At 40.5% G+C, this 27,468-nt stretch overlaps 1 protein-coding gene across 3 annotated transcripts in view; it reads left to right on the top strand.

Moving 5' to 3' along the window:
- The window catches only part of ALDH1A2 (aldehyde dehydrogenase 1 family member A2), a 94,472-nt gene that overhangs the window by 34,136 nt on the left and 32,868 nt on the right, over positions 1-27,468 (top strand). The window contains exons 2-7 of one of the 3 annotated variants that reach the window (XM_004374607.1): positions 7,954-8,058; positions 8,237-8,377; positions 10,575-10,704; positions 21,395-21,456; positions 23,729-23,857; positions 23,983-24,096. In XM_004374607.1, the coding sequence (XP_004374664.1) occupies positions 7,954-8,058; positions 8,237-8,377; positions 10,575-10,704; positions 21,395-21,456; positions 23,729-23,857; positions 23,983-24,096 (681 nt within the window). Of the gene's footprint in view, positions 1-7,953; positions 8,059-8,236; positions 8,378-10,574; positions 10,705-21,394; positions 21,457-23,728; positions 23,858-23,982; positions 24,097-27,468 lie in introns of those variants that run through there. The other 2 variants (XM_004374608.1, XM_023729672.1) reach the window with 2 other exon arrangements.

Genomic DNA, 27,468 nt, shown 5'->3' with positions numbered 1-27,468 from the left:
AGTACCAGGCTGTTTTGACTACTGTAGCTGCATAGTAGGTTCTGAAGTCAGGTAGTGTGAGTCCTCCAACTTTATTCTTCTTCTTCAGTAGTGCTTTATTTATTCGGGGCTTCTTCTCTTTCCATATAAAGTTAATGATTAGTTTTTCCATCTCTTTGAAGAATGTAGAAACAGAATATTTTTAAAAAACTGTACAAAATAATAAAAGATGAAATCTAAAAGAACAAGGAACAAGAGATTATTAAAAATGACATGGAAGACTTGAAAAAGAACCAAGTAGAACTTTTAGAAATAAAAATACAGACATTAAACTTAGCAGATTAGACCCAGCTAAGAGAGAATTGGTTAACTAGATGATAGATCTGAAGAAATCTCTCAAACTGTAGTACAGAGATACAGTGAGATGGAAAATATGAGTGGTTAAAAGACATTGAAGACAGACTAGGAAAGTATAACAATCAGAGTTTCAGAAGGAGAAAACAGAGAATTATATTCAAAGAAATAATGACTAGGAATATTCCGGATCTGATAAAAGACAAACCCTCACAAATGCTGTAGGCACACTGTATAACTAGCAGTGTAAATAAAAAAGAACTTGATACTTAGACATATCGTGGTGAAAGTTAAGAACTAAAGACAAAGACAAGATCTGAAAATCAGCCAGAGATAAAAGGCAGATCATCAACAAAGAAGTGATAATGACAGCAGACTTCTTATAAACACCATAGTAAAATAGAAAATATCTAAGTAATATCTTTGAAGTACTGGGAGAAAATAACTGTTAACCTAGAATTGTGTACCTAGAAATGTGTGTCCTTCTACAGTATCAGTTGAGAATGACGGTGCAATAAATTCATATTCAGAAAAACAATAATTGAGAATTCTAATAAATATTTAGTAAATGAAATTATAAAGATTGTATGTCAAGCAGAAGGAAAATTATTTGAGGAAGGTCTTAAATACTTTAAAGAATAGTGAGAATAAAAGTAAGCCTTCTTAAATTTAAAAATATTTATATATAAAATAATAATTTTATGAGTAACTCTTGGAGAAGAGTTATTAGTGTTCCAAAATCATTCTAGTGTTTGGGAAAACAGTTAAGATATTGATTAACTTCAGAATGTAAGTCGTTAAATATGAGTCATAAAATACTGTATTATGCATAACCAATAAAATAGTAGAAATAGGAGGGGGAAAATTGAATTATAATATGAACAACAGTAACAGAAAACCTTAATTAAAAAAAAGAGTAGAAGGAAAACTAGAAGTAAAATGAAGCAAAGTAGAAATTGTGAACTCCCAGTATAACAGTAATCACAATAAATGCAATGTATTGAATTTTCCAGTTAAAAGGCAGATTTTTATGCCTAATTAAATAAAATCTAGCCATTTGTTATTTACAGAGACACATCAAAATAATAAAGACATAGTTGAGAGTAAAAGGATAGTTAAACTAAATCAGGTAAACACTAAAGAAAAGCTTAAGTAGCTGTACTAATATTAGACAGCATTATTAGTAACAATGAGAGTCACTTCATGTTGATAAATGGCTCTCTTTTACCAGAGAGATTTAATAGTTATAAACTTATATTCACTAATAAAGTGACTTTAAGACCTACAAAGATGAAAATGATAGAGCTAAGGGATAGATTGACAGATCTACCACCAGAGTGGGAGATTTCAACCCAACTTTCTCAATTATCAGTAGGGCAAGCAGATGAAATGCTAATAAAGATCAAGATGATCTGAGCAATGTGTTTCACAAAGTTGAGTTGGTGGACATCTATAAAAACCTGCACGCAATAATTAGTACATGAAGGCAAGACAAAGGAAGGAAATACCTAAGAATGAATAAATTAGAAATCCAGGAGAGTGATTACTTCTAGCAGCAGGTGGACCAGGCAGAAGGATAAAATCAGAGAAACACACGAGTAGCTTCAGCAATGAGTGCTTGAGTGGTTTGTTGATGGTATGTTTTAACGTAATATATCTTAACTTACACATATGTTGCATATATTCTTTTGTATATAGTAAATATAAAACAGTAAAAGAAAAATTTGCTGCCCAAATATACTCTTTGATCTTTTCATTCTTCAGATTTTACCTTGGGGTTGGAAATACTGTATTTAATCTTATCAAGAAAGATAGTAGACATGATTCATATCCTCTCCCAGAAGACTTTCCATTCCAGTTAACATTCATTATGTGCCTGCTACATTTATTCTGCCTTTTAATACCAACAGCTTATAAAATGCCGATGGCTATTTCTTCACAGCTATGGAAAGAAAGTTAGGTTTATGAACTAAGCTATCCTACCCTCTTAGAAACCTAGAGCAGACAAGGACCTTCTTTTATGGGCCATCTGTGTCTTTTGCCTTCAGGTGAAGCACCAAAGAATTGTATGTAAGGGCTCAGCTGCTAAGCAAAAGGTTGATGGTTCGAACTCACCCAGTGGCTCTGCAGGAGAAAGACCTGGTAATCCGCTCCTGTAAAGATTACAGCCTAGAAAACTACAGGATAGTTCTACTGTGTCACATGGGGTGGCTGTGAGTTGAAATTGACTCAACGACACCTCACAACAGCAACAAGTTGGGAAGACTTTGAGATTTAGTTCAACTCCCTTACTTTATAGATGAGGAAACTGAGCAATGATCAAGTGACTTAGCTCTGGTCAAATAGCTATTTCGCTTTCAAGAAAGAGCTCTAGAGTAGAAAAGTCCGCATATTCCCTCATACCTGTTCTGAAATTCAGCCAACTGAAAACCATAATTTTGTGGTATCTCTTGCTGACATGCCCAAGCCTTTGAGGTGAAATCATTTGTAAATTTTAAAAGAATTTTTTGCAGCATTGGGCTGTATTTTAAGGCAGAGCTTGAACTTCATTTTCTGCAAACGCATTCAAAGAGAACCTTTTATAAATAAGAAAGATGTTGAACCCTCATTCTTTCATTTAAGAAGTTTATGAAAAGGCACCAAAGGAGAACACTAATTTTTTAAACTTTTCATTTTGAAATAATTTCAGACTTAGAAAAATAGCTGCAAAAACAGTGCAAAGAATTCTCATATATCCTTCAGCCTAGATGCCCCAAATGTTTACATCTCATGTAACTATAGTACAGTTACCAAAATCAGGAAATTAATATTGATGTGCAATATAGTATCTCATCTAAAGATGTTATTCAAATTTCACCAATTGTCCCAATAATATATATTTTTTCTGGTCCAGGAGCCAATTCACATTTACAGGATGCATTTAGTATTTATGTCTCCTTAGTATCCTTTAATTTGGAACCATTTTTTAGCCTTTCTTTGTCTTTAATGACCTTGGCACTTTTGAAAAGCATGGGCGGATAATTTTGTAGGTTATGTTTTTGTTTGGGCTTGCCTTTTGTTTCCTCATGATTAAATTCTCAGGTTACGCCTTTCGGGTAAAAATACTACAGAAGTGATCTTGTGTCCTTCTGAGGCTCGTATCAGGAGCACATGGTGGCAATTCGTCCCATTACTGGTGACGCTAACTTTGACCGCTTGATTAAGGTGTTGTTTGCCAAGTTCCTCGAATGTAAAGTGACTGTTTTTCCCTTTGTAATTAATAGGTATCTTGAGGGGAGATATTTTGAGAGTATGTAAATATTCAGTCTTTATATTTTTGCCTGCTAATTTAACCATCCATTGCTGATGCTTGCCTGAGGCAATAATTACTGTGGCATTTTCCAAGTAGTGGTTATCACGTTCCATCATTCCTTCACATCTGTTAGTTGGAATTCTGCTGTAAAGTAGAACTTTACCTTATCTCCCCTGTTTACATATTCATGCAGTTTTTTGTATCATTATACATTCATGGGTGCTTGTTTCACTCTATGAAACTACAGCCATTATTTATTTTGTTTAAAGTGTGCCCGTGTTGGCCAGTGGAAGCCCTTCATGTTGTCTTCTTTGTTCTTCTGATGTGTCCCCATCAGTTTTGGGGCACTTACTTGACTTCTGGCACAGCAGTGCCCCAGGCTTATCCGGCTGCATCCCTGAAATAAGTCTTTTCTCCAAAGAACCCTGGTCAGAGAAGAACATTTTAGACGGCATTAGAAGCTTTGAAATTGCCCAGAGAAGCTAAAAATATCCAAATACTGTAAAGGTATTTGCTTTCCTATGTACCAACAGAGTTGTCAGTACAAGTTCTAAAAATGTTGTAAGCGTGGTTGATAATGTGGCAAAAATATCTATTATTTTAACCTTTGACATACCAAGAAAAATAATTATCACATTTACCATCTGGGCCCATTGAACCCTTTTTATTTTTTTATCTTTTTAGTCATTTGGTAAATAATTTACAAAAGTAAGAATAAAGACATAGTGAAAATAACAGAGTAAGAATTTAAATATAGCAAACCAAATTTTTATTCCATATTTTATTCCATATTCTATTTTATTCATTATTCCATATTTTATTCCATATTCTATTTTATTCATTATTCCATATTTTCCTGATTTTAGAGTCATAGATTTATACACACACACACACACACACACACACATATATGTGTGTGTATATATGGGCAGTGACCTTTGAATGCAGCTAGCTGCTCATCACCTGTCATATATGAACATGGAACATACTTATTGCATAAGTACTAATTCCAGATTTTAAACACGTCTCTAATAAGTCTTGCGTATCATTACTTTTGGTTTTCTGGCATGTGTATTGTCACAATGCAGTAGTTTTGAAAACTCTGAAGACTCAGAATTTTGTAGAAAAGAGATGGCCATCTTTTTCCATAATTAAAAAGCATTTTTGTTTTTCGATTTATAAACACCAATTAGATTGATCAACCCAATGATCTTTTTTTATATGTACATAATTTATTTTCTTCCAGTCACCTTTGTACATATACCTGCCTTCAGTATTTGTCCATTTCTGAGTCATATCAAGTAAATTTTGATACACAGAACAAAAAAAAATATGAAATACTGTTGTCACATGAGCATTTAACAAAACAAGATGGTCCAAGTTCTTGTTGCAAAACATTACATGATGAAGTCCTTCCTATTGAGTGACTGAGAGTATCATATTTCCTTTTTGTTTACTCCTTGATACTTGAGTTTGAGAAAATTTACCTATCCTAAAGTCTCAAGGAGCCCTGGTGGTCCAATAGTTAAGCACTTGGCTGCTAACCGAAAGGTCTCCTCAGGAGAAAGACGTGGTGATCTTCTTCCGTAAAGATTACAGCCAAGAAAACCCTATGGGACAGTTCTCCTCTGTTCCATGGGGTCTCTGTGAGTCGGAATTGACTCACTGGCACCCATCAGCAATGACGACTCATAGTCCACTGCTTTGCTTATAGGGTCAACTTCATTCTCATCACTAGACTGCTGCTGTCTGTCTCTTTGCCTTCATCTTCCAACTCACCTAATAATTGTGAAATATCTTCCTCTGAAAATTTCCGTCTCTTTTTCCATTATGGGCAGAAGGGAAAAATTTCTGAATTCTTAACTATGTTCAATGAAAATTAAAAAGAATATGACAAAGATTGTGTCTCCCAGATTACTTTTATACCTTCTTGAAAGATGATGCTTCAGTTGGGACAACACAGTAAGAAAACTGAAGAATGGTGAAGTAGTGGTGATTTATTTATTTATTACTTTCTAGGCAATTCTGTAATTTTTTGTTAATATTTTAGTCATTTTTAGCATAGTTGGGAATAACTGATGAGCGATGATGAAATAATTCCCGTAATGATGAAATAGCAAAATGTTGCAAGATATAGTGAAAATAAGATGACTAAGATCCCATGATGTATCTTCGACTTATAAAATTATCAGTGGACCCCAGTTATAATGGTAAGAGAATGAGGTTTATTTTTAGTAAAAAATAAGTAATTTTTCTCTTTGATCTTTGGAAGACCTCTAAGAAACAGTAAAAATCCTGAAATATCAATCCTTCCAAATAGTTAGAACTTAGCTCAACCAAGAAACTAAGAAGTAAAAATTGGATGCAATGTACCCTGATCATATTCCAGAGTTTCAGAAGTTTGATTCAGTCAAATAGTGAAGAAAAGGATTATTGATAAGACCTGTTCTTCTTTCAACCTGGTAATACCCCAGAATTGAATCCTGAATGAAGCTAACCTCTTGATTTTATTATTTTGTTACCTTGGAGATCATATTATATTTTAAAGGAATATGCAGATTTGATGAGCTCTGAGTAGTTAGAACTAGACCAGGAGTCCAACAAATACAGCTCTAGGTCAGGTTTGGACATGAACTAGTTTCTTTGGGCTGAGCAGTCATGGAAGCACCAACAGTGGAAAGAGCAGTAGGCTTTGAATCAGAGCCACGACAAGAACCTACTTGTTGGAACTCTGGACCTCCCTGCATCTCAATTTTCTGATCTTTAACAGAGGTAACAAAATCATGCCTTAGAGGGTTGTTGGGAATATTTAATGAACTGTACTGTACTAGAAACTGTAAGACCTCAGAAGGGTGCAGCTGTGTCTAGAAGTGTCTAAGTATTTACTGAATAAATGAATACATCTTGTTAAGGGAGTTTATAAACCATACATTATAAATTATAAAATGTTCTTCAATTAGAATATCATTGTGTTCGTGCTTAATACATTTGTATTGAGTGCTATACAAATTTAAGGTCTATAATCAGCACCTTCTTCCACACAGACTCATTGTTTTATCAAATCAAGGAAAAGTGTCAAAGGAAAGCTTTGGAACATTTTCTGGAACTTTGTGTTTAAACTGTAGCTTTGAATGTGTGTAGTCTTGTCCGTGATTATTAAGACAGCAGGCAATTTTTCATTGTCTTTTTCCTCAATTGGCTGACTGGTTCATAAATTCAGACATTTTCATTGTGGTATCAAATTTTAAAGTAAAATGTCTTTTATATTCTTTGAGCTTTCATAGTCCAAAAATAATTAGTTTGGGTTTCTCTTTTAACATCAATAAAAATTCAGAAATCTCTTTGCCTGTCTTTTCTTTCTCCTTTAAGTCAGTTATTACAAGTCTTATGAGAAATTGACTTGTATGATTTCTGTAACCATCTGTATCTTTGCCACTGTTTTAACATAGTCTCCATTCCATATGTAAGCACACCAAGGCTTTTGAGAAATCAATTATAAAGTGATAGCCCTTTTTTTCTTGTTGAGCTGTGTAGCCTACTCAGCAAAGAGAAGGATTGGGACTAACTTGATTTACACGTGTAACTTGTTTAACTCACTAATTAATCTGGATGGAGTAATTGCTCAGTTCAGGATCTGGCTGTAAATTAAGTGAATGCTTACTCGATTACCATTCATGTTACCCTGAGAAGTCTCTTGTTCCTTGACGGAGAAACTAGAATCTAAGGCTGACGGCTCTCAGCTTGACCCATGGTTTATCTCTTATGGATGTTGGCCAGCGTTTGGATTATCAACATGTCGTCAGCCTCGCTGTGTGGTTTGTTATACGTGCGACTCTCTGTCCTTCTGTCCTGTTTGTCTCTCTTACTGGCTTACAGGCCCACTAAAGGTAAGAGCCAAAAGTCCTGGATGACCTTGAACTGAAAATATCATAGAGGAAATTCCTGAACTGGGAGTGAGACTTGACCAGATACTATTTCAGGTCTCTTGTAGCTCTTCTAACTCTGTACTTCTATTATATACCAATAAGCATGTTGTTAATTGCCATTGGGTCGATCCCAATTCATGGCAGCCCCATGTGTGCAGAGTGGAACTGCTCTGTAGGGTTTTCAAGGCTGTGACCTTTCAGAAACAGATCACCAGACCTGTCTTCCTGAGGTGTCTCTAGGTGGGTTCGAGCCACTAACCTTCCAGCTAGTAGTCGAGCGTTTAACCATTTGCACCACCCAAGCATGTAGAACATTTACTGTTTCGTGATTCTTCAGTAGCACCTGGGTGCTGTCTCCTTACTGCTGTTTCACAGATTCCATTTTGTTGTTCCCTCCCTTAGATTTTTATTAACAACGAGTGGCAGAACTCAGAGAGTGGGAGAGTGTTCCCTGTGTATAATCCAGCCACCGGGGAACAGGTGTGTGAAGTTCAAGAAGCAGACAAGGTATGTCTTTCTTAGAAAAAGATTCCCTCTGAAATAACTAGCTTCAAACAGCAGATCACTAAGCATACGCTCTCCAGACAGCACCACTGACTTCCCTTGGTCTGTTTTGTGAGAGCAGGTGGTTCTTCCCTCTTTGGAGTGCCACCTCGCTCCAGCTGTGCCTCACCCTCTCCAACAGGCAGACATAGACAAAGCGGTGCAGGCAGCCCGCCTGGCTTTCTCTCTTGGTTCCGTGTGGAGAAGAATGGATGCTTCGGAAAGAGGACGCCTGTTGGATAAGCTTGCAGACTTGGTGGAACGAGACAGGGCAGTTCTGGCAGTAAGTAGCCTAAGAAATCATTAAGACTTTCCCACAAACTTACATTCCAGATTCCTCGGTCTTTCTTTGAAAATACGATGTGAAGCCGACCTGGAGAAAAGCTAAGGGGGCAGGGAAAATGAGAGGTGCTTGGCTCTTAGGATTAGGCAGGTGATCAGCCCAGTCTCTTCTTGCAGAATTTTCCAGAAAAAAACCATGACGATGAGGACCTTCCTTCCTCCCCACCCCCAGCTCTTGCCAAACAAAACAAAAAAGCAGGGGCGTCACCGCGCTGCCTGCAGAAAACCAAAGCAGACGATTCTTCTGAGAAAAAAACGGGACTAGTTTTTACCTCCCAAGAGCTAACTCCTTTTGACTAAAGAGAATCCTTTAGATGCAGAGGGTGTGATATGGATGCTTCTGCTACATTTGTCCTTCTGTCACTTTCTAGAATTAATAAAAAGGAGAGAGCAGGAGACAGCGACTTTCTTTCACTAAAACCTTCATTTTTTCACCTAAGGAGTTTCTCCTAGTGTCTTTGTTGTTTTAATGAAGGCCTGTTTCTTAGAGAATACAGAGCTTTTGGAAACTGGAACAATTTAGGAATGCGTCTGTTGTAGACCAGAGATCTCCAACCAGATGACCCACAGTTGATCGTTGATCAGTTAATATCTGGGGTTTCTTGTTCAGTCAGGACAGTCAAGCTGTGGATACTGTCACCCGCCCTGTACTTGGGAAAACAGATCATTATTGGGCTTGGGTTGGGGAAGGGAAGTATTAGTGCCCTTCCCCAGTATTGCTGTACCACGGCTTTTCCCATCTACCATCTCCCTCAGAGACGCTTCCGTGAGATGTGCAGGTGCCTTGTGAAAAAGGTATCCCATGGTGAAGTAGCTCCTTCATGGAGATTCACGGAACAGGAAAGGCTTTGAAAAGCCCTACTCAGCGTGGAATACAGGGGGGCTCCTGACCAGAAAACGAACGTTAATACTGTACCCAGATAAACACAACAGAAAATAGACCTAGAGCTGGCAGTTCCCAGGTGAATTTGGCTGGTGTCAACTCAAAGAGACCATTTAGGAGGCCATATTTTGGTCATTGACTCTACTTCACTCTGTTCTGTGTGGAGCTTGGTTCTGTGCTAGCTGGGTTCTAACCCTGGAGAGTGTAATACCCACTTCCTGAACGTGTAAATGTTCTGATAAGTAACAGGAAATAGTTCAGACTGATCACCTTTAACAAAGGTGGGCCAGTACCCAGTGCCAGGTAACGTGATACTTTAAAATGAGCTCATCTTGTATACACGGTAAGTGGATAAATTGCATTGCAAGTAGTAATATTGAATGGAGACTATTTCAATTTTAGTTTGTGCTCAGTTTTCACACCAGTATATGTTATAAAATGTCCTTATGGAGAAGGAAATGAGATAACAAACATGTTTTTGTTTGTTTCATTTGTGAAACTTATAACACTTCTCGTCTCTCCCAAGTGAAAATGTTCTTTTTTCATTTCAGTACGTTCATTTGTCATTCTGTGTATTACAGACTTAACTGATGTAGAAATACGTCATTAAAATAATGACATCAGCGAAAGCTGTCTAATATCACCATTTTCGTTAAATGGACCAGTACTTCACTCTTAATAGATAATGGTTGTTAGCGTAAATGTTTACCAAAAGCCAGCCTTTAAGTTGTCGAAGTGTGCCCTTCCCTGGAGAAGGTCTTGTTTATTCGGTGGTAATAAACAGACTAGCTGTGCACCGTGGATATTGCATTTCTCAGCAGGGGGTTGGCAGCTGCGGAGGACTTTTTAAATTCTCATCAGTTGTATAAAGAGCCCGTGTCCTGCTCCTCTTTATGGGTTCAGATTACCGACGTGGACTCCGAAAGATCTCCACTCAGCTGTGGCCATGGCTGTAACAGAAGCTGGTTTGACAGGCAGAACATTGCTTTATCGTCCGTGAAATAAACGTTGTGTCTGTATTTGGATAGTGGTCACTGGAAACACTCACAGCAACGTGCACATGTATTGTCACTGTGGGTCTTCCTGGAAACCAAACCGGACTGGTAGCTCTAAAAACCACTTTATTTGGGAGATCAGAGTTGCCCAGGTGTGCCTCACCATGCACAGCCTTCCTTTGTTATCCTGCCCCAGAGATTATTTAGTGTGTCCTGGAAAGTGCTGGGGACTTAGCGTCTCTTCCTCTCTTTTCCCACAGACCATGGAGTCCCTCAATGGTGGCAAACCATTCCTGCAAGCTTTTTATGTGGATTTGCAGGGCGTCATCAAAACCCTTCGGTATTATGCAGGCTGGGCTGATAAGATCCACGGGATGACCATCCCTGTAGGTATGTGAAATCCGGATAGGTTGCAAAGGGGAGACGTGGAGTTCCACCAGAAACACACTTTCGCCACCAAACACAGCCAGCAGCCACATGGAATGCAGATCTTTGCACACTTACAGCATCTTGAGCTGAGCAAAGAGCGACCAGATGATGTCCCTGAGTCTGACATGCTCCTATTTCTGGGGCCGTTGCACGTCTAAGTGTCAGGGCAAGCCACTTACATCAGTACATCACTTAGTCAGTGAACAGGGAGAGATTTGTCACCTGCTCAATGCTTAGCACTGGGCTGGTTAGGTACTGGGGTGTGGAGGGGTGGTGGGTGGAGGGGAGGTTGGGGAAAATTCCACAAAAATTAAGACTCAGTGCTTGCCCTCTTGAAACATCAGCACTACCAGCTTGGAAGGAAATACTCTAAAATGTCATAGTTGTTGTTGCTTCTAGTGATGAGATTACGGTTGATTTTTTATTTCTTTTTTATGTTTTTCTATATTTCCTATACCAAAACCAAACCTACTGCTGTCAAGTCGATTCCGACTCATAGCAAACGCGTAGGGTCTCTGAGGCCGTGAATCTCTGCGGAAGCAGACCGCCACGTCTTTCTCCCGCGGAGCTGCTGGTGGTTTCACACCACTGACAGTTTGGTTAGCAGTTGATCGCTTTAACCCACCACCAGAGTTCTGTATATTGTCTATAATGACCGTGAATCACATTGAAAACCTGTAAAACAGCAACAATCCTGGCACCCCCTCCCCGGTTTTTTAAGGTGAAGGTCAGGAGACAACACCAAGAACACAAAGCAGAGGTCTCTGCCAGAGTCACAGCTCGGTGTGGAGCTGCGTGGCGTGGCTGTCAGGGCTGGGCAGCTTAAGGGAAAGGGACGTTTCTAAGGCTGAGGTAGCTGGCGTAGCAGCCCTGAGCTGAGGTCCCATACTGGTGGTGACTAATACCTACGGTAGCAGCAACCCCAGGAGGAACGTCCTGTCATCAGCATCCCCGTGTACAGAGGAGGAAACGGCCGGCCAGAGAAGTTACATCGTTTTCCCAGTTCACAGAGCAAATAATGTTTTTGAGCCCCACGTTTGACGTTAGAGCCTAGGCTCTTGGTCCTTCCCTGGAGGATTTACTTCAGCTACCGGAAGGAAGCGTGCTCATCGCCCAGAGGACCGACTAGAAGAGAGATGAGGACGTTGGGAGTAGGGAGCGCTCACAGGGAAGGAAATGCATGTTTGCTCAGTAGCTGGTGGACGCTGCTGAGTGCTGTGCCAGGTGCTGTACCTGAGCTCTCTGCACAGTGGCCTGCTTCCCGTGGAGAGCGCACCCTAGGAGGAGTGGAGCGTGGTGCTGAGTACTTTGGATGACCCCTGTCGGGGCCTTGCCGGCCAGGCTCCGGAGTGTCCGTGTACCAGAAGAGGGTGTGGTCTGGCTGGTAGTGCAGTGGATTAGAGCCAGCCTCTCAGACTTTAATGTGTATATGAATCACCTGTCATCTTCCTAGAGTGCAAACTCGACTTGAGTTGGCCTGGGGTAGGGCCTGATTCTGCATTCCCCGCCAGCTTCCAGGTGATGCCCGTGTTGCCAGTCCTTTGCCCTGAGCAGCAAGGAGAAGGTGTGGGCACCAGAGCCAAGCCGAGTGCCTGTTGCCGTACCTCATCTAGGCATGGGGTGATGAGGGAAGATGCCACAGGGAGATTGGACAAGGGGCAGAGACAGAACTTTCCAAATTACCCCCGCGAGTGATGATGGCCTGTGGAATTTCAGCCTTTAGAGAATGGATTTCAGATTATACGCTCCCTTCCCCACCAGCCAGAGGTTTTCCTTGTTCACCAGGTTGAGGGATAGAGCAGAAACTTCTTAGAGAATGTCAGAATCTTAGTTCAGCCCTGGCTCTAAGAATATTACAGAACCACCGTGTCCAGCATCTCTTGCAGGGTTGGGGATGGCCTGAGTGAGGCACAGTCACCGTGAGGTATGAGTCGCCTACTGGAGTGCTCCGGAACAAAAACCTTTACCTAAAGATGGGGAATCTGTCAGCCTTTTTAGGTTGGCTTCTCTTATTTCAGTGAAGAAAGGTAAATTAATAAGATCAAAGGCGTAGTTATTATGCCTCCCACCCCACATGGCGTTTCACATCAGAACAACAGATGTGTTTCGGGCATTTGAATCTCTTTTCAGAAGATTTACAACTGTCTTAGGAATAAGACGAAACAGGAGGAAGACTGTGCGCGTAGATCTCTGTTTGGCTGACAATGTCTTGGTTTTCTTCTACTTCCTCAGGAGAGAAGACCCTGTTAGATAAGTTTATTGGCGCCCCTGAAAATGTGTGATGCCTTCATGTAATTTTGTCTGGGGTTAGAGGTGATTGGTTCATAAGTCTTAGGTTTTCATCTGATGCTATTTGGGGACCCCAAGGATGTTGACCTAGGAGTTAGAAATACCGAACTTTGAGAATGGTTTCAAGAAAATACTCTCCTACCTCTACTCATAAACTGATGTTCAGTCTGTGAAGGAGAAAAAATAGGGAATTCTCTTAAACACTAAGTAATTTTTTGTTTCCCTAATTATTCTTAAAGTACGTTTCGAGGGGTATCAGGGTGCAGGGCTCTCTATGAGGTGAGGTCTATGCTCAGACCTCGTAGGAGGCTGGGGTCTGGGGTGTAAGCACCCTCGCTGTGACACCTCATGCAGATGAGGGAAGGATGGAGGCGAAGGTGCACTTGGAAGCCCACTTTCATCTCTGCTCCAGCTATAGAAACATTGGGGCTGGCCTGTGGGCCACCGAGAGTTCAGCCAGCGACTCTTTGGACTAGTCCAGTGCTTGGTAAATTTAGCTGATAAACCTGGAGGCTCACAGGGACATACGAGGGAAGTGGGAGGTGGTGGTCATATTTATTTATTTATTCTTACATGTGTCAATCAGTCCATTTGTGTTTATCATTTGTAACTCCATAATTTAACATCAGCCTGACTGTCTTCACATACTTGACTTTTCCAACAGTGAAATCTGGAAGTAAGAAGCCTTTAACCTTTCACCACGACCACGAGGTCTTTATTGCATGACACGCATTTCCCTGTGACACCCTCATTTTATGTTTGGGATTTTCTTCCTCTACTAAACACAGCTTCAGCCCCTCCTTCATTCACTCATTCATCCAACAGATGTTCTTTGAGCACCTGCTATGTTTCAGGAGCCCTGGTGGCACAGTGGTTGAGAGCTACGGCTGCTAACCAAAAGGTTGGCAGTTCGAATCCAGCAGATGCTCCCTGGAAACCCTATGGGGCAGTTCTACCATCCTATAGGGTCACTATTGAGTCAGAATCGACTTGACAACACGGGTTTTGCTTTTGGCTGTGTTTTAAGCACTGTGTTAGGCACTGGGGATATACAGGGGAGCATGAAAGAGTTCCCGCTCTTAAGATGTTCATCGAATATTAAGGGAAACAAGTAAATACACAGTTGGAATAGTGTGACTCAGCTAGTACTAAGGCTGGAGTGGGGCCCAGCGTTCTAGGAAGGCTTCCTAAAGAAGGAGCTGGGACGTAGAGGATGGTACCTGAAGTGCAAGTAGGTGAAGGTGGAGGTAGGGGCAGCATGCCAGGTGGTGGTAAGAGTCTATGCAAAGCGTGGAAGGAAGTGAGCACAGTGTGCTAGTGGATGGGAACGTGTAGCCAGATACAGATCTGGGCCCAAGTTTTCTCCATAAGCAATGATGAGTCACTGAATTATTTTAAATAAATGAGTGCCTTGATAAAAATTGCATCGTAGAAAGAGTACTTTGACTACATACCGGATAATGAATTGGGGAAGGCAAGTATCTGCTTTGTCTCTCCTGGTGAAGGGTAGCCTCCTCTAGAATATTTGAGAAGAGGAGAGAAGGCCACTTTTGAGCCGTCCACATGACAGCTGTTTCTCCTCCTGAATGGGTGGGGGGGCTCTCCCCTCTCCGCTCCAGCTCACTCAAGCCCCAGAGTCAGATGTTACTAGACAGTTAGGCAATCCCAGTTTGATCCACAGGGGTCTTGATGTTGCTCCTTTTACAACACTGTCCATTACTTCCCATCATGGTACCCAAAGGAGCCATTCTCTCTGACCATAAATCCCACGCTTTGACCCTTGTGCTAGGCAACCCCTAATTATGATGATAAATAATCATGACGGTGATTTATTGAACACTTTCTTTGTTCCTGTTGTATTATCTCTACTCTTGCGGCAGCCCTGCAGAGGAGGTATTATTGTCCTTGTTTTGATGATTTTTAACCTATATCAAAGTCCTGCTCATACGTCCTCTCCTCTCATGTCTATAATCTCTGTGATGGAGGAGGAATCAAAGCTTGTCTTCACTTTATAGAAGGAGAAATGGAGGTTAATTGAGGTGCATTACCTTTGATTTTTCCCTCTAACAATGTTGGTTTTATTGATTTTGTGATATGTAAGCAGAGAAAACGTAGCCAATGCTTTAAGCTGAATTCTGACCTCTCCCCCCGCCAAAAAAAATGCCCTCATGATATAGTAGCATATGGAAAAGGTTGAAAAACTACCCAAGTTATAAGTAATTGTTTATCCACTTCACTTCCCTCTGAATTCTCCTGTTAAAGAGAAGTCTAAAAATGCACAGACAATGGCCCAGATCTGAAGGTTTTCCCTTCACTGAGTTTAATCCAGTGTCAGTGGCGAGGGGACCTGGTAGAACCTTGTTGCTCGGTCAGAACCAGAGAGGACTGATATGCTCTGCCCACCTGAGAAGAAGGGGGTGGGTGGTTAGTAGGACCTGAGTCGGTGGTGACAGGAGGCTGTCAGGTCTGTACTTCACATGTCACCTCCTCGAGATGTTAAGGCTGAAAAGGACCTTGAGGATCCCTACTCCTCATTTTATGGACAAAGAAACTGATCTTCAAGATCACGTAACAGGTTAGTGGTAGACTAAGGTGCCTTCATGACGGACTCAGGAACATGTAATCCAACTCCTTAGAACCTGCCAGCAGACTCCTGGGAAGAACAGTGTTCGTACCGCTTCGTATCTATGTAGAGTTTCATGGTTTGCACAGGTGTTCAAGGAGTTTATCATTATAGCCGTAAAATATTCAGTGAGGTCTGTTCAGTGTCCAAATGCACAGGGATCCGCTAGGGGAGATGAAGGAGTAGATCAGTACCGTTGCTCTAAACTGTTTAACAGTATTTCCGTTTGGTATATCACCTCTTCTTGAGCCTTTACTGTAGTCGCGTTCTAACCCACTGGCTCAGACTGCGGCATTGAGAACATTCTGCTATCTTCAACAGTCCTTTCTTGCCGAGTCTAAACCTTCTCTGTAATGCCTCCTGTTCGGTAAGAAGACAAATCATAGCATCCCAAAATGGAGTTTCAGAATTTGGGCGGATGATTTTTGTTTTTTCATATCAAGCTGTTGAGCTTATAACACAAAGCTGAAGAAATGAAGGAAACAACCTTTTAAGTTCTCCTGCCATATTTAGAGAGCATTATTAGCATAAAAGGTAGAAAATAGGCTGTAATTTTTCTTCTAGGCAGAGAAGTGTGCTAATTGTGTGTGATGTTAAGTATAGACTAGAGAGACAGAAAATACTCTGTTGGTCCTTTGAATCCACTCTTTGTAAATGAAAAGGACAGAGCTGCTTGGTCCCGGGCTCCCCCATCTGAGAGAAGGCATGCAGTTCTCTGTAGTATTTCCTTTATAACTGAAGATACTTGAGTTTGCGTGAGTGCTTTGTGCCCATGCACCAAATCCTCAAAGAACATTTTCACCCTTCTTCACGAAAAGGTCATTTCTTTTGGTCTTTTTTTTTTTGTATATATTTGCATACCTTCTTGACATTACACTCTGATTCGGTGGTTTGTGATTAGCCATCTGAATCCAACATCTTCTTCACAGAAGTGTCTTTAACATGTTTTTATGGGCAATGAACTTGAAGTTTTAATATCCAGATCCTAGTCCAGAAGCCATAACTTCACCAGTATACCACTTTGGACTTAACCTCTCTGTGCCTCATTTTCTCCATGTGTAAAATGAGGATAATAATACCGTCATGTGCTGCATAACATTGCCCAACGGCATCTACGTCTGTGGTCCCGTAAGGGTTCAGAGATCCCAGTGTGAGATTGGGATGCAGTGGACATAACCAGACGTAGCAAACGCAATAGCTTCCTGCACACAACAGTTGTATCTCATGTCTTGTATACAAAGCCACTGTGCTGCCAGGCATGTTTAACTCAAAATTTTAATATAATAGGCTCTACGGCAGTCTTGTTCTTAAGGAGGCAGACGTTCGTAACCCGGGGACTGCCTGTCATAAGGTGTTCGCACAACATCCAAATCACATAACGTCCTATTTCACAGAACGTATCGTGGACCTTAAGTGATGCATGACTGTAGTTGCTGTGTTTTTTTCAGAGTTGTCGTGAGTGTGAAATGCAATTTAAAAAAAAAACAACAGACCCGCTGCTGTAGAGTTGATTCTGACTCATAGCAACCCTACAGGACAGAGTAGAACTGCCTCATAGAGTTTCCAAGGAGTGCCTGGTGGAGTCGAACTGCCAGCCTTTTGGTTAGCAGCCGTAGCACTTAACCACTGCCCCACCAGGGTTTCTGTGAGGTAGAATAAGAATACAAAAATATTTTGTAAGTTTCTATAGAAATAAACCATGTTTTTGTTATTACTCTTTTGAAAGTGTTAAAAACACTGATTGGATTCTCCTACACTTCAGACTTTTTTTATGGCAAATTAGTAAACTTAATAGAGATACAAAGAGTAAATTAATAAAAATGAAGTCAGACAACTTAGAGCAACTAGGTTATCATGATGCCGGTGGACTCCCTTTTATCCTCCTGGTTCCTGTGGGCCCTTGCTGCGCGGAGGGTGGTCTGTGGATCTGAAGCACCAGCATCACCTGGGAACTTGTGAAGTGCAGAATCTCAGGCCACACCTCAGACCTGCTGATTCAGAGTCTGACACTAACAGTCTTCAGGTGGTTTGTGTGCACAGGTACATTTGGAAAGCACCACTCCAGAATGGTTTTTCCCATATAGTACCAGTAGCATGCAAGATGATTTTACATGTTAAACTCATGAATTTAAAATTTGTAATTACTAGGTTTGATGAATATTAGAAGAAATTGTTACTAATTCGTCAAACCTGTTACCTCATTGATTTTTCTTAGGGTGAGGCTAAAAAGTAGCTACTTACATATTTTTAAAAGATGAGTTGATTTAACAAAAATTATTAAGTAAATAATGGAGCAGCTGATACTTGGCTCTGGCAAAATGGATGAGTGAGTGGACTCTGGGTAACCCTGGCCTGGAAGATTGGTGGGATTGGAGCAAGGTCATAGCAGCTGTGAAGGACCTTTGGGTGCTTTCAGCCTTAGCCAAGGTTGCTCGTAGAAGCCATACTCTCGTGTTTGCCAAGCACCCCAACCTGGACTAGGGGTGTCCAGTGTAATCTTCGATTGGCCAGCTGGGAGTGTGGACCGACCTCACAAGGTCTGGGGGCCCTTCTTTTTCTCCTGGCACTCTGTGCTCTTCTAGGAGGAGTTCAAGCACCATAAACCCTTTATTTATTTACTTCTTAGAGAAACTGTAGGGACTAGAAGATTCAGTCCCTTTTCTTTTGCCAGCCTTTAACTAAATGTTTGTCAAATCTGTGAGCAGTTTATCCAAGAAAGCTTGCATCCCCCGTAATACATTTTCTCTTGGGACACAATTACAGAATCTAGTTCATTCCTCATGAGGTTCCTTTTTAAGGTTTTGTCTGCATTTCGTCTTCTGTCTTTCATTTCTTAAGTAACTTTCAACATGATGTGAGTAGTATGACTGAATGCCTGCGCATTGAGAATGTAGAGGAGAAGTCTGAGGTCTGAAGTGTCATGTGGTGCTTCGGTAGGTCCTTGTTACTTTTCTGAGAACCACCAGTTTCCTACGCGTGCTGTTAAACACCTGTGTTCTTGTTCAGCTCATCTTCCCCATTTCGTTCCTCAGTCATTTGCACTCCATCGTGACATTACACTCTGATTCTGTGGTCTGTGATTATTCACCTAAATCCACCGCCTTAGCCTCATTACAGAGTTTAGTTGAGGAGGATTTCCTTGTAAAAGAAACTCTCTAGCCTATTGATCAGTGATCAGTGTTGTTTCTCCTTGTGAAAAATGTTTCTACGTCTCTGGAGATGTATAAATGGAAGAAAAGTAGTAACTTGCACTGTTGTGAAGAGTCGTATTTATCCGTAAGATTCCTGAGTTGCATGCGCAGCTCAGATAGTTAATCCAATTGTCATCCAATAGACACTCTCCACATTTTGGCTATTTTTGTTATAATGGAGATAAATTCTAAAGTAATTCCCATCCTGTAGTCACTGAACCCTTCTACTTGCTAATTTTTTCCAGTTGAAAAAATACATAGAACAAACTCAGGAGACAGACAGCAACTTGAGGAAAAATTTGGCAGAACACGTCACAAAGGCCTAATTCCCTTGATATACTTAGAACTCTTCAAATCATCAAGTAAAAAGACGGAAAGCAGTCCGTACAGCTTCACTTTACATCCGGAGAAAAGGAGGCCCTGTGCAGAGATGCCTGGCGGTCGAGGACACTCGTCACACCCTTGTGGGGGCTCTGATGCTGCCCACCACTGGGACCTGGCTGTGTCCCGAGCACCACTGTTCTCTCCCATCCTTGCCCTAGCCGAGTCATACAAAATAACGGCAACTCAGCTTGCATTCCACTTATGGATCTTCATGCTTAAAAATAATCAGATGAAGTAAATGTGGCAAGATCTCGATAACTGTTGAATCTGGAGAGTGGGCATATGGGGTTCTCTGTACTTTTGTGTATATCTGACATTTTCATAATAAACTAAAAAAATTCCTTATGACTATAAAAAAGGCAATGGATATATGAAGAAAAAAATGGAGGATAACCAGCGAACATGAAGCGACGATGTTCAGCCTCGCACATCATTAAACACAAGTCAACATGAGTCGCCATTTTCCACCTGCCAGGTCGGCGGAAATTAAAGTGTTTGAAAAACCCAGTGTTAAAAAGATACGAAAAGAACAGCATCTTGTTGTTGGAATTATGAATTGGTCAACTTTCCTGTCAACCTTCCTGAAGGGTAATTTGGCAATATTTATCAAAATGTGTAATAACACATGCACCTTGACCCCAAAATTCCGCAGATACACAAAGACGTATAAAAGATCGTGTCCACAGCACTATTTATAATAGCCTGAACCGGAAATGGCCTCTGTGTCTCAGGAGCGTTTACAGTAGTACCATAATTTATTGAGCTGGTGAAATAAGGTGCAGCCATTTTTAAAAAGTGTAAAGGAAAGTATAAATAAATAGCATGAATAATGTGATTCCATTTGTGTAAAAAAAAAAAATAAAGCAAGGATGAAAGGATACTACATATACTTGCATGGGAAGAATAAGTTTTCTGAAAAGATACACCAGCAACAGAGAACAGTTAATTCTGGGAAGAAGGACTGAAGATCAGAGGTCGGGGTGAGGAGACCTTTAATTTAGCAATTTAAAATGTACAATTTTGAATTTAATTAAAAGTTGTGTGTGATAAATGCTAGTATTTTAGATGTGTTGAGAGACAATGATAAACCATCGGACCAGTTCACATCATTTCTCCCCCCTCAACCTGCACACACCCCCTTCCCCTCCCTTCATCTCCACCCCTAACAGGGGTGCTCTCCCTGAAGTCTAGTGGAGGGGAGACGGCTTTTAAGAGAGAAGACAGATATTAATGCCGTGGCCAAAGGGTTGGCAATAGAGGAGCACAGACCCTGCCCAGTACAGCAAACGAAAAGCCATATTGCTGAAAACAAGCCCATTCTGTGGTGATTTCATGTAGCCATGTAAATAATTTAGATAAGAGTAATGGCATTTTCCTAAAGAGACTTTGATCTGGCCTACCTGGGTTATTGCCTCTTGCTCCTCCAAGGAGGACTCAGGACAACACAGTGGCCTGCCGGCAGCAGCCACATCCAGCACTCCATCACTGTGACAACCATTTCTCTCAAGCGCTTTTCCCTTCAGCTCTTAGGCATGCAAAGACCTCCTCATTTCTGTGGCTAGTCTCAGGGTGGAGGCTTTAGGATCTGCACGGAGTTCTCTTTGCAGTGGACTTTTGTCTTCTTTATATCACCCTGCATGTCCCTGTGTTCCCCCAGTACCCAGGAAGTGCCTTGGATGCCTGGATTGAGTTACAGAACATACCTCACTTTTATTCCCCACTTTTCCCAGTTGCCCAGCATTTGAAATAGACCCAGTAGCATTCTACTGGGCTTTTGCTTTTAATATTTCAGAAGGTTATTTAAAAGTTTGAGGTACCTCAGTTTTTAAATAAACTGTTCTCAATACAAGTATCATTTTAATAGTTAATATACAACTTAATATTTCCCACTTTCCAGCCTTTTTCTTCCCAGATGATTTCTAGCGTTAAATTTGTCCTTTATTTCTGCCTTAGAGGCCTCCCTGAGCACTGTTCCAGTTTCTGGGAGCCACATCCCAGACAGAGAACCCTACGCCAGTGATAACTCTTCTACCAGCTTTCGGGCACAGTTGAGTGGGGTGATTTTCAACTTTATTTCTGTCTTTTGTTGCCACCAAAGTTCTCCCTTTGCATTTTTTTCTTCTAATCTAAGCTTTCTGGAAGTGACGGTACTCATTTCTTTCAGATGGAGACTATTTCACCTTCACACGACACGAACCCATTGGAGTGTGTGGGCAGATCATCCCGGTGAGTCTATCTCCTCACGCCTCAGATTTATTTTCATTTGAACCAGTTTTCTTAAAGACACACAAAACACGGACCTCAGTGACGTGTGTTTTCCATTACTGGAAAGAAAAAAAAAAAAAACTGAGCTCATGTTGTTGACATATCTTTAACAGCCTCCCTGCAAATGCTTATTTGAACAGGTTAATAGGATTTCAGCTCCGTTTCCAGGAGTTGAGTTCTCAAGTCATGGAATTCTCATGATTAAAGTAAGCAAAGCAAAGCAAAGCACACAGTGTATTAATAACCTTCCCTTGTTATGGATGTTCATTCTGCTTATGGAAAATTAATGCTCTGTTATATTTGCTTGTTTATTTTTTAGAACTGTGACTCACCATCTTTCCAGGCATATTATTTTATATGGTCTTTTAGTCCCATTCTTTCCCATTGTTTCTTTTCACAAGCATCTAGATAGAAGATGCTGTGAAGACACAGCAGTGCGATCAACGTCACGGTCATAATTGAAACCATGCCGGGCTGTTGTGTGTCTTGTAAAGGGAAATAGATGTAGTACTTAGTGTTGAGGTTGGAACATTAAACATTGTGCTTTTTTCCTCTTTCTCATGCACACCCTTGGCACTGTATAAAATCCTGAATCTTCTAAAAGTTCTAGCAAATAGCTCTGGCTAATAGCTCTAGCTAATAGCTCTGGCAGGGATTTCAAGGGGAGACTCAAATGAAACTCTTACAGTGTAGAGCAAGGGGCGTTCTTTTTTCAGCATCCAGGAGAATAATTCAAGATCATCTTTGGTTTTGGGGGCCAGACATTTTTGGGAGGTATTAATATTTGTATACGACCCGCAAGCCCTGAGTTACTCTAATATTTATATTTATATTAGAGAATGAAAACGGAAAAGGAGAGTGTGGCTCAAGTTCTTGTGCTCCCAAACCACCCAGAAAACCCTGTGTGGATCAGAGCAGGGGGGAGATCCCATCGCCTTGATTCTGAGGACTCCAACCTGCTCTTCCTGCTCTTCCTCAGACCCTCAGAGCCCCGGCACTGACAGGGCAAGAGCGGATTGTCAGCCAGCTCCAGCTCAATTACTGGGCTGCAAGATTTATACACTGCGGATGGAATTAAAACATCACTGTGGGCTCCCAAGTTTATAAACAACTGAGGGGAAAAGAAATTGGGTGTTTGGTGAAGGCAAGACACTTGTATATTTTTGCAAGCTTGCCAGGGCCAGCAAGCGGCCTTCAAGGATGGCAGCTGAGATGCTTCAGGCAGAGACACCGTGGCCAGGCTGAGGCCAGGGGACCAGGATTTCTGTTTTCTTTCTGAACGAAATTATCAGTGACACCTGATAGCACTGAGGCTCCTGCCTGAGCTGATGATGATGCAAAAGCTTAATATCCTTTTAAAATCAGTTTAAGCCATTTTAGGCCCCAAGTTCATATACTCACATAAATATATTTTAGACTCCATTAGCTTATTTTGCAGTGAAAAAGAGAGAAACTAAAATTTTTGCGTACTTATTAGTAGAAGCACTTTATTTTTTGTAACCATAAGTATTTTGTGACAGTAAAACCAAAAAACCAAATCTATTGCTGTCGAGTTGATTCCGACTCATAGTGACTCTATAGGACAGAGCAGAACTGCCCCACAAGGTTTCCAAGGCTGTAATCTTTACGGAAGCAGACTGCTGCATCTTCCTCGCTCCGAGTGGCTGGTGGGTTCAAACCAATGAACTTTCAGTTAGCAGCCGAGTCCTTAACCACCGTGCCTCCAGGGCTTCTTCTGTGACAATGCCCATATGTAAATAAGAGGCACTGCCTTGAAATACACATCGACTTAAATGTAATTCACAGCTAGAATCTCCTCTTCTGCTTCTTTCACATTGAAGAGCTTCCATACCAGCGTGAACACGGGTGTAAAAATGCCAAATGCAAGAAAAAGTTTTCATATTGAAACCCAGAGTCTAATTGTAAAAAGATCTGAAACAACAGCAAGAAGAAACCAAAACAAAGGAAAAGCAGAAACTCCCTTTTCACCAGGAGGTGTCTTTTGGTGGGTAGCTGTGCTATAGTAGTTTGCCAAACAGAAAGAAAAGGAGAGATTGCAAAGTCCATGCTGTTCCATTCTTAGTGGGGTAATTAAAAAGCCAAACATCTATACATTGTGGTGGATAAGATTTATGTCGAGGACTAGTCCAAGAAATTCGAGGAGTCACAGCTTGAAAACAGAGTAGCGCAGGAATATTTTTCCATCTATCAAACTTGGGTTTTTTCCTTTCAGTGGAACTTCCCCCTGCTGATGTTTGCCTGGAAAATTGCTCCGGCTCTGTGCTGTGGCAATACAGTAGTTATTAAGCCAGCAGAACAAACACCGCTCAGCGCGCTCTACATGGGAGCCCTCATCAAGGAGGTAAGAGAAGCTGCCCCCATGAGCGGCTCTGGCCCCCTTACGGTTGAGGCCTGCTAGAGCATATCCAACGTAACGTGCTTTGTCAGCTTTCACAAGCCACGTTTCCTCCAATTCTGTTTTCTTAGGCTGGCTTTCCACCAGGAGTCATCAATATTTTGCCTGGATTTGGGCCAACGGCTGGGGCAGCGATAGCTTCTCACATTGGCATAGACAAGATTGCGTTCACAGGGTCCACTGAGGTAGGTACCTGAGAAGCCATGGGTTGAGAAGCAGTCCTGCAAATGAGCAAAGAGATATTGAAAGAAAACGGAAAATAGTAATCACGGACTGGACACCAAAATAGCAGTGAGTACCCAGGCCTTCAAAGGACCACCCTGGTTTGATAGAACACTGCTGAATTTTATGGCAAAGGCGCACGTTGGCCATTTGATTTCACACGTCTCTAAGCATTTTTGTGGTGCCGTCTGTGTAAAAACTGCCTCAAGAAGAGGCTGTCCCAGATGCTTTCTTGGGTCAAGAACGATAATGGCCGAAACAAGTTAGGAAGCTGGGAATCCACACTAGTCTCTGGTAGAGGACAGAATGAAGACACAGTTCCTCCTTCTCATTGTTTGTAACTGACTGTGCCCTACAAGTCATAGGCACGATACAGAGCAGAGGTCAGCAGACTTTCTGTAAAGGGCCAGGTAGAAAACATTTCCGGCTTTATGGGCTATACAGTCTCTGCTGCGGCTGCTCGACCCTGCTGTTGTAGCCCAGAAGTAGCCACAGACAGTACATAAATTAATGAACATAGCTGTGTTCCAATAAAATTTTATGGACAGACACTGAAATTTGAGCTTCATGTAACTTTTACGTATCATGAAATCTTCTTTTTCTGATTTTTACCTCCAACCATTTGAAAACATAAGAACCGTTCTTAGCTCATAGGCCGTACTAAAATGGGCAGCTGGCCAGATTTGGCCCACCAGCCGTAGTTTGCCAGCCCCTGATAGAGAGTCACAAGTCTGTTTAGAGGTGATGCTTTTAAAATGTTACTCCAGGACGTTTTGATGCAGGTAACATAACAAAAGAGAAAGTCTGATGGATCGCTTCAGGTGGAACCTCTAAATGATGTCACCGTTGATCAAAGAACGTCACGGGTCTAGAATAGCACTGCCAAAAAGAAATACAGTGAGAGCCACATTTATAATTTAAAATTTGCTATTAGCCACATTAAAAAAAAATAGAGAAACAAGTGAAATTAATTTTAGGAATGTTTTATCTAATCTGATATTTCCAAAATATTATCATTTCAATGTGTAATCAATACAAAAATACTAACATATTTTACATTCTCTTTCATATGAAGTATTTGAACCAAAACAAACCAAATCCATCGCTCTTGAATCGATTCCGACTCAGTGACCCTGTAGGACGGAGGAGAACTGCCCCATAGGGTTTACAAGGAGCAGCTGGTGGATTCGAACTGCCAACCTTTTGGTTAGCAGCTGAGTCTTTAACCAGTGTACTACCAGGGCTCCAAAGTCTTTGAAATATGGTGTGTATTTTACATTTATAGCAACTCAGACTAGCCTCGTTTCAAGTGCTTTGTGGCCACGTGTGGCTGGCGGCTACCATATTGGACATTGTGGGTCTAGAGACTTGATTTATCAATTGGTGCAGAGTTAATGGTACCTGGTTAAATTGACACGTTAAAAAAATTCATAAGATACTGATTAATAAACTGAAGTGCCAATTTAGAAATCTGCGGTTAGAGATTATTGAGTTTTATGTATGTCAAGAGTTAGTCTTACTTGTTCCCAAACCGTCTTCTTCTTGTATGTGCTGTAGTAATTTTGTGATTTAATGAAATATATAAACCAAAATATAAGTGTGAAAATAAAATTATCATTTAATATAAATTAAGTTGAATGTGTTTAAAACACTTGTTAATGTCTAGAAGCTAAGAAAAATGTAATCAGCTAGAACTGAGCAAGACAACTGTAGGAGGCTGGGGAAAAATTTAAATCTTTGCAAGGATTTTTACACTGCAAAGAAACCAAAAGCAGAAATATTAAACAATATTTTGTGGATGTAGTGTAATCAGAAAAGACAGTGTGGGAGACCCATAATTTTTTTTAAAAAGTCCTTCACCCTTTGTCACAATATTGGAGGATGAATGTACATATTCATGTTTACTATTAAAGTGAAATGTTTAAGGTGTGATTCCTTGCTTCGATCTCCTTTGTCAGTTAACCAACCAATGGTCCTGATTAAGTCAGTTAAGAGGCTTCTATTGTATAATTTTTTTAATAAAAAAGAATATAAAATATATACTGGGCAGCTTATCACATCAGTACCTACCATATTTTATGCAAATAACGCGAGCCTTCTACGTTTGTTTGCCAGCTGCTCCAGTGGGGAGAGGGCACAGTTAGCAAACAAATGTAGAAGGTCTGCGTTATTTGCATAAAACTATGGTATATCTCTCCTTCATTCTTTATAATAGCTACATAGAATACTGTTGCATCAATGTATCATAGTTTATTCCAGTAATGGGACACTTCAAGTTTTTATTTTTACCTTGTTTGCTATTAAACAGACTACTGGAATAAAAATCCTTGGAATATATATATATACACACACACACACACATATATGTGTATATACACACACACACACACACACTCACATATGTATGATACTCAGATATTCAGTTGGGTAAGTTTCTAGAGGTGGAATTGCAAAACAAAAGGATTTTTATACTTTAACTTTCTTACTGAGAATGCGTTAGAGTGATGATTTCCTTTATAAGATCTCTGTGTATTAAGTAGGTTAATCTTTTGTCTGATGAAGAATTTGCAAATATTATTCTCAGTTTTCTGTCTTAGTTTTTTTTTAAATAGTTTTGTTTGCCATACACAAGAGTTAACTTTGTATATATCTTTTAGTCTTTTTCTTAATGACTTCTGGGTTTTATATCATCTTTGAAAAAACCACCTCAAGATTATATAACATTTTCTTTACAATTTCTGAAAAAGTCTTCCAGTACTTTTATGGTTTTGTTTTTGTTTAAATCTTTAATCTGGTTGAAATTTATTTTCATATATAATGAAAGGTTAGTTCTAAGGTATTTTTTTTCACAAATGGGTATTCAGGTTTTTCAGCATCGTTTTATTAAACAGTGTACCCCTTTGCAACTCGTTTGAATAGAACATAACGTTTTATGATAAATTTCCATATATACAGGATTCTATTTTAAGACTCATAATTTTATCTGTCTATTCTTTTACCAGTACCAGACTACTTTAACTAATTGGTTTTTATAAGATGTGTTGTGATACGGTAGGCAGGATACCGTCTTATTTGGCTTTTTCAAAACCTTTTTGGCTATTCTTGCCCATTTATTCTTTCAGATGAAATTTTACATTGATTTTATAAGCACCTTGCTTTCTCAAAAAAAAAAAATCTGTTGTAATTTTGATCAACATTACATTGAATGTCTGTATTAAATTGGGGTAAGTGTTGTCTTTACCACATTGACTTCTCACCTGGGAACATAGTATAAATCTTTTCATTTCTTTGTCATGTAATGTTCCTCCCTTATGTCATCATACAGGTCTTAGGCA

This window comes from Trichechus manatus, unplaced genomic scaffold (genome assembly GCF_000243295.1).
Source record: "Trichechus manatus latirostris isolate Lorelei unplaced genomic scaffold, TriManLat1.0 scaffold00030, whole genome shotgun sequence".
Lineage (NCBI taxonomy): Eukaryota > Metazoa > Chordata > Mammalia > Sirenia > Trichechidae > Trichechus > Trichechus manatus.
Note: the sequence above shows the minus strand (reverse complement) of the source record. Positions and strands in the feature narration are given on the sequence as shown.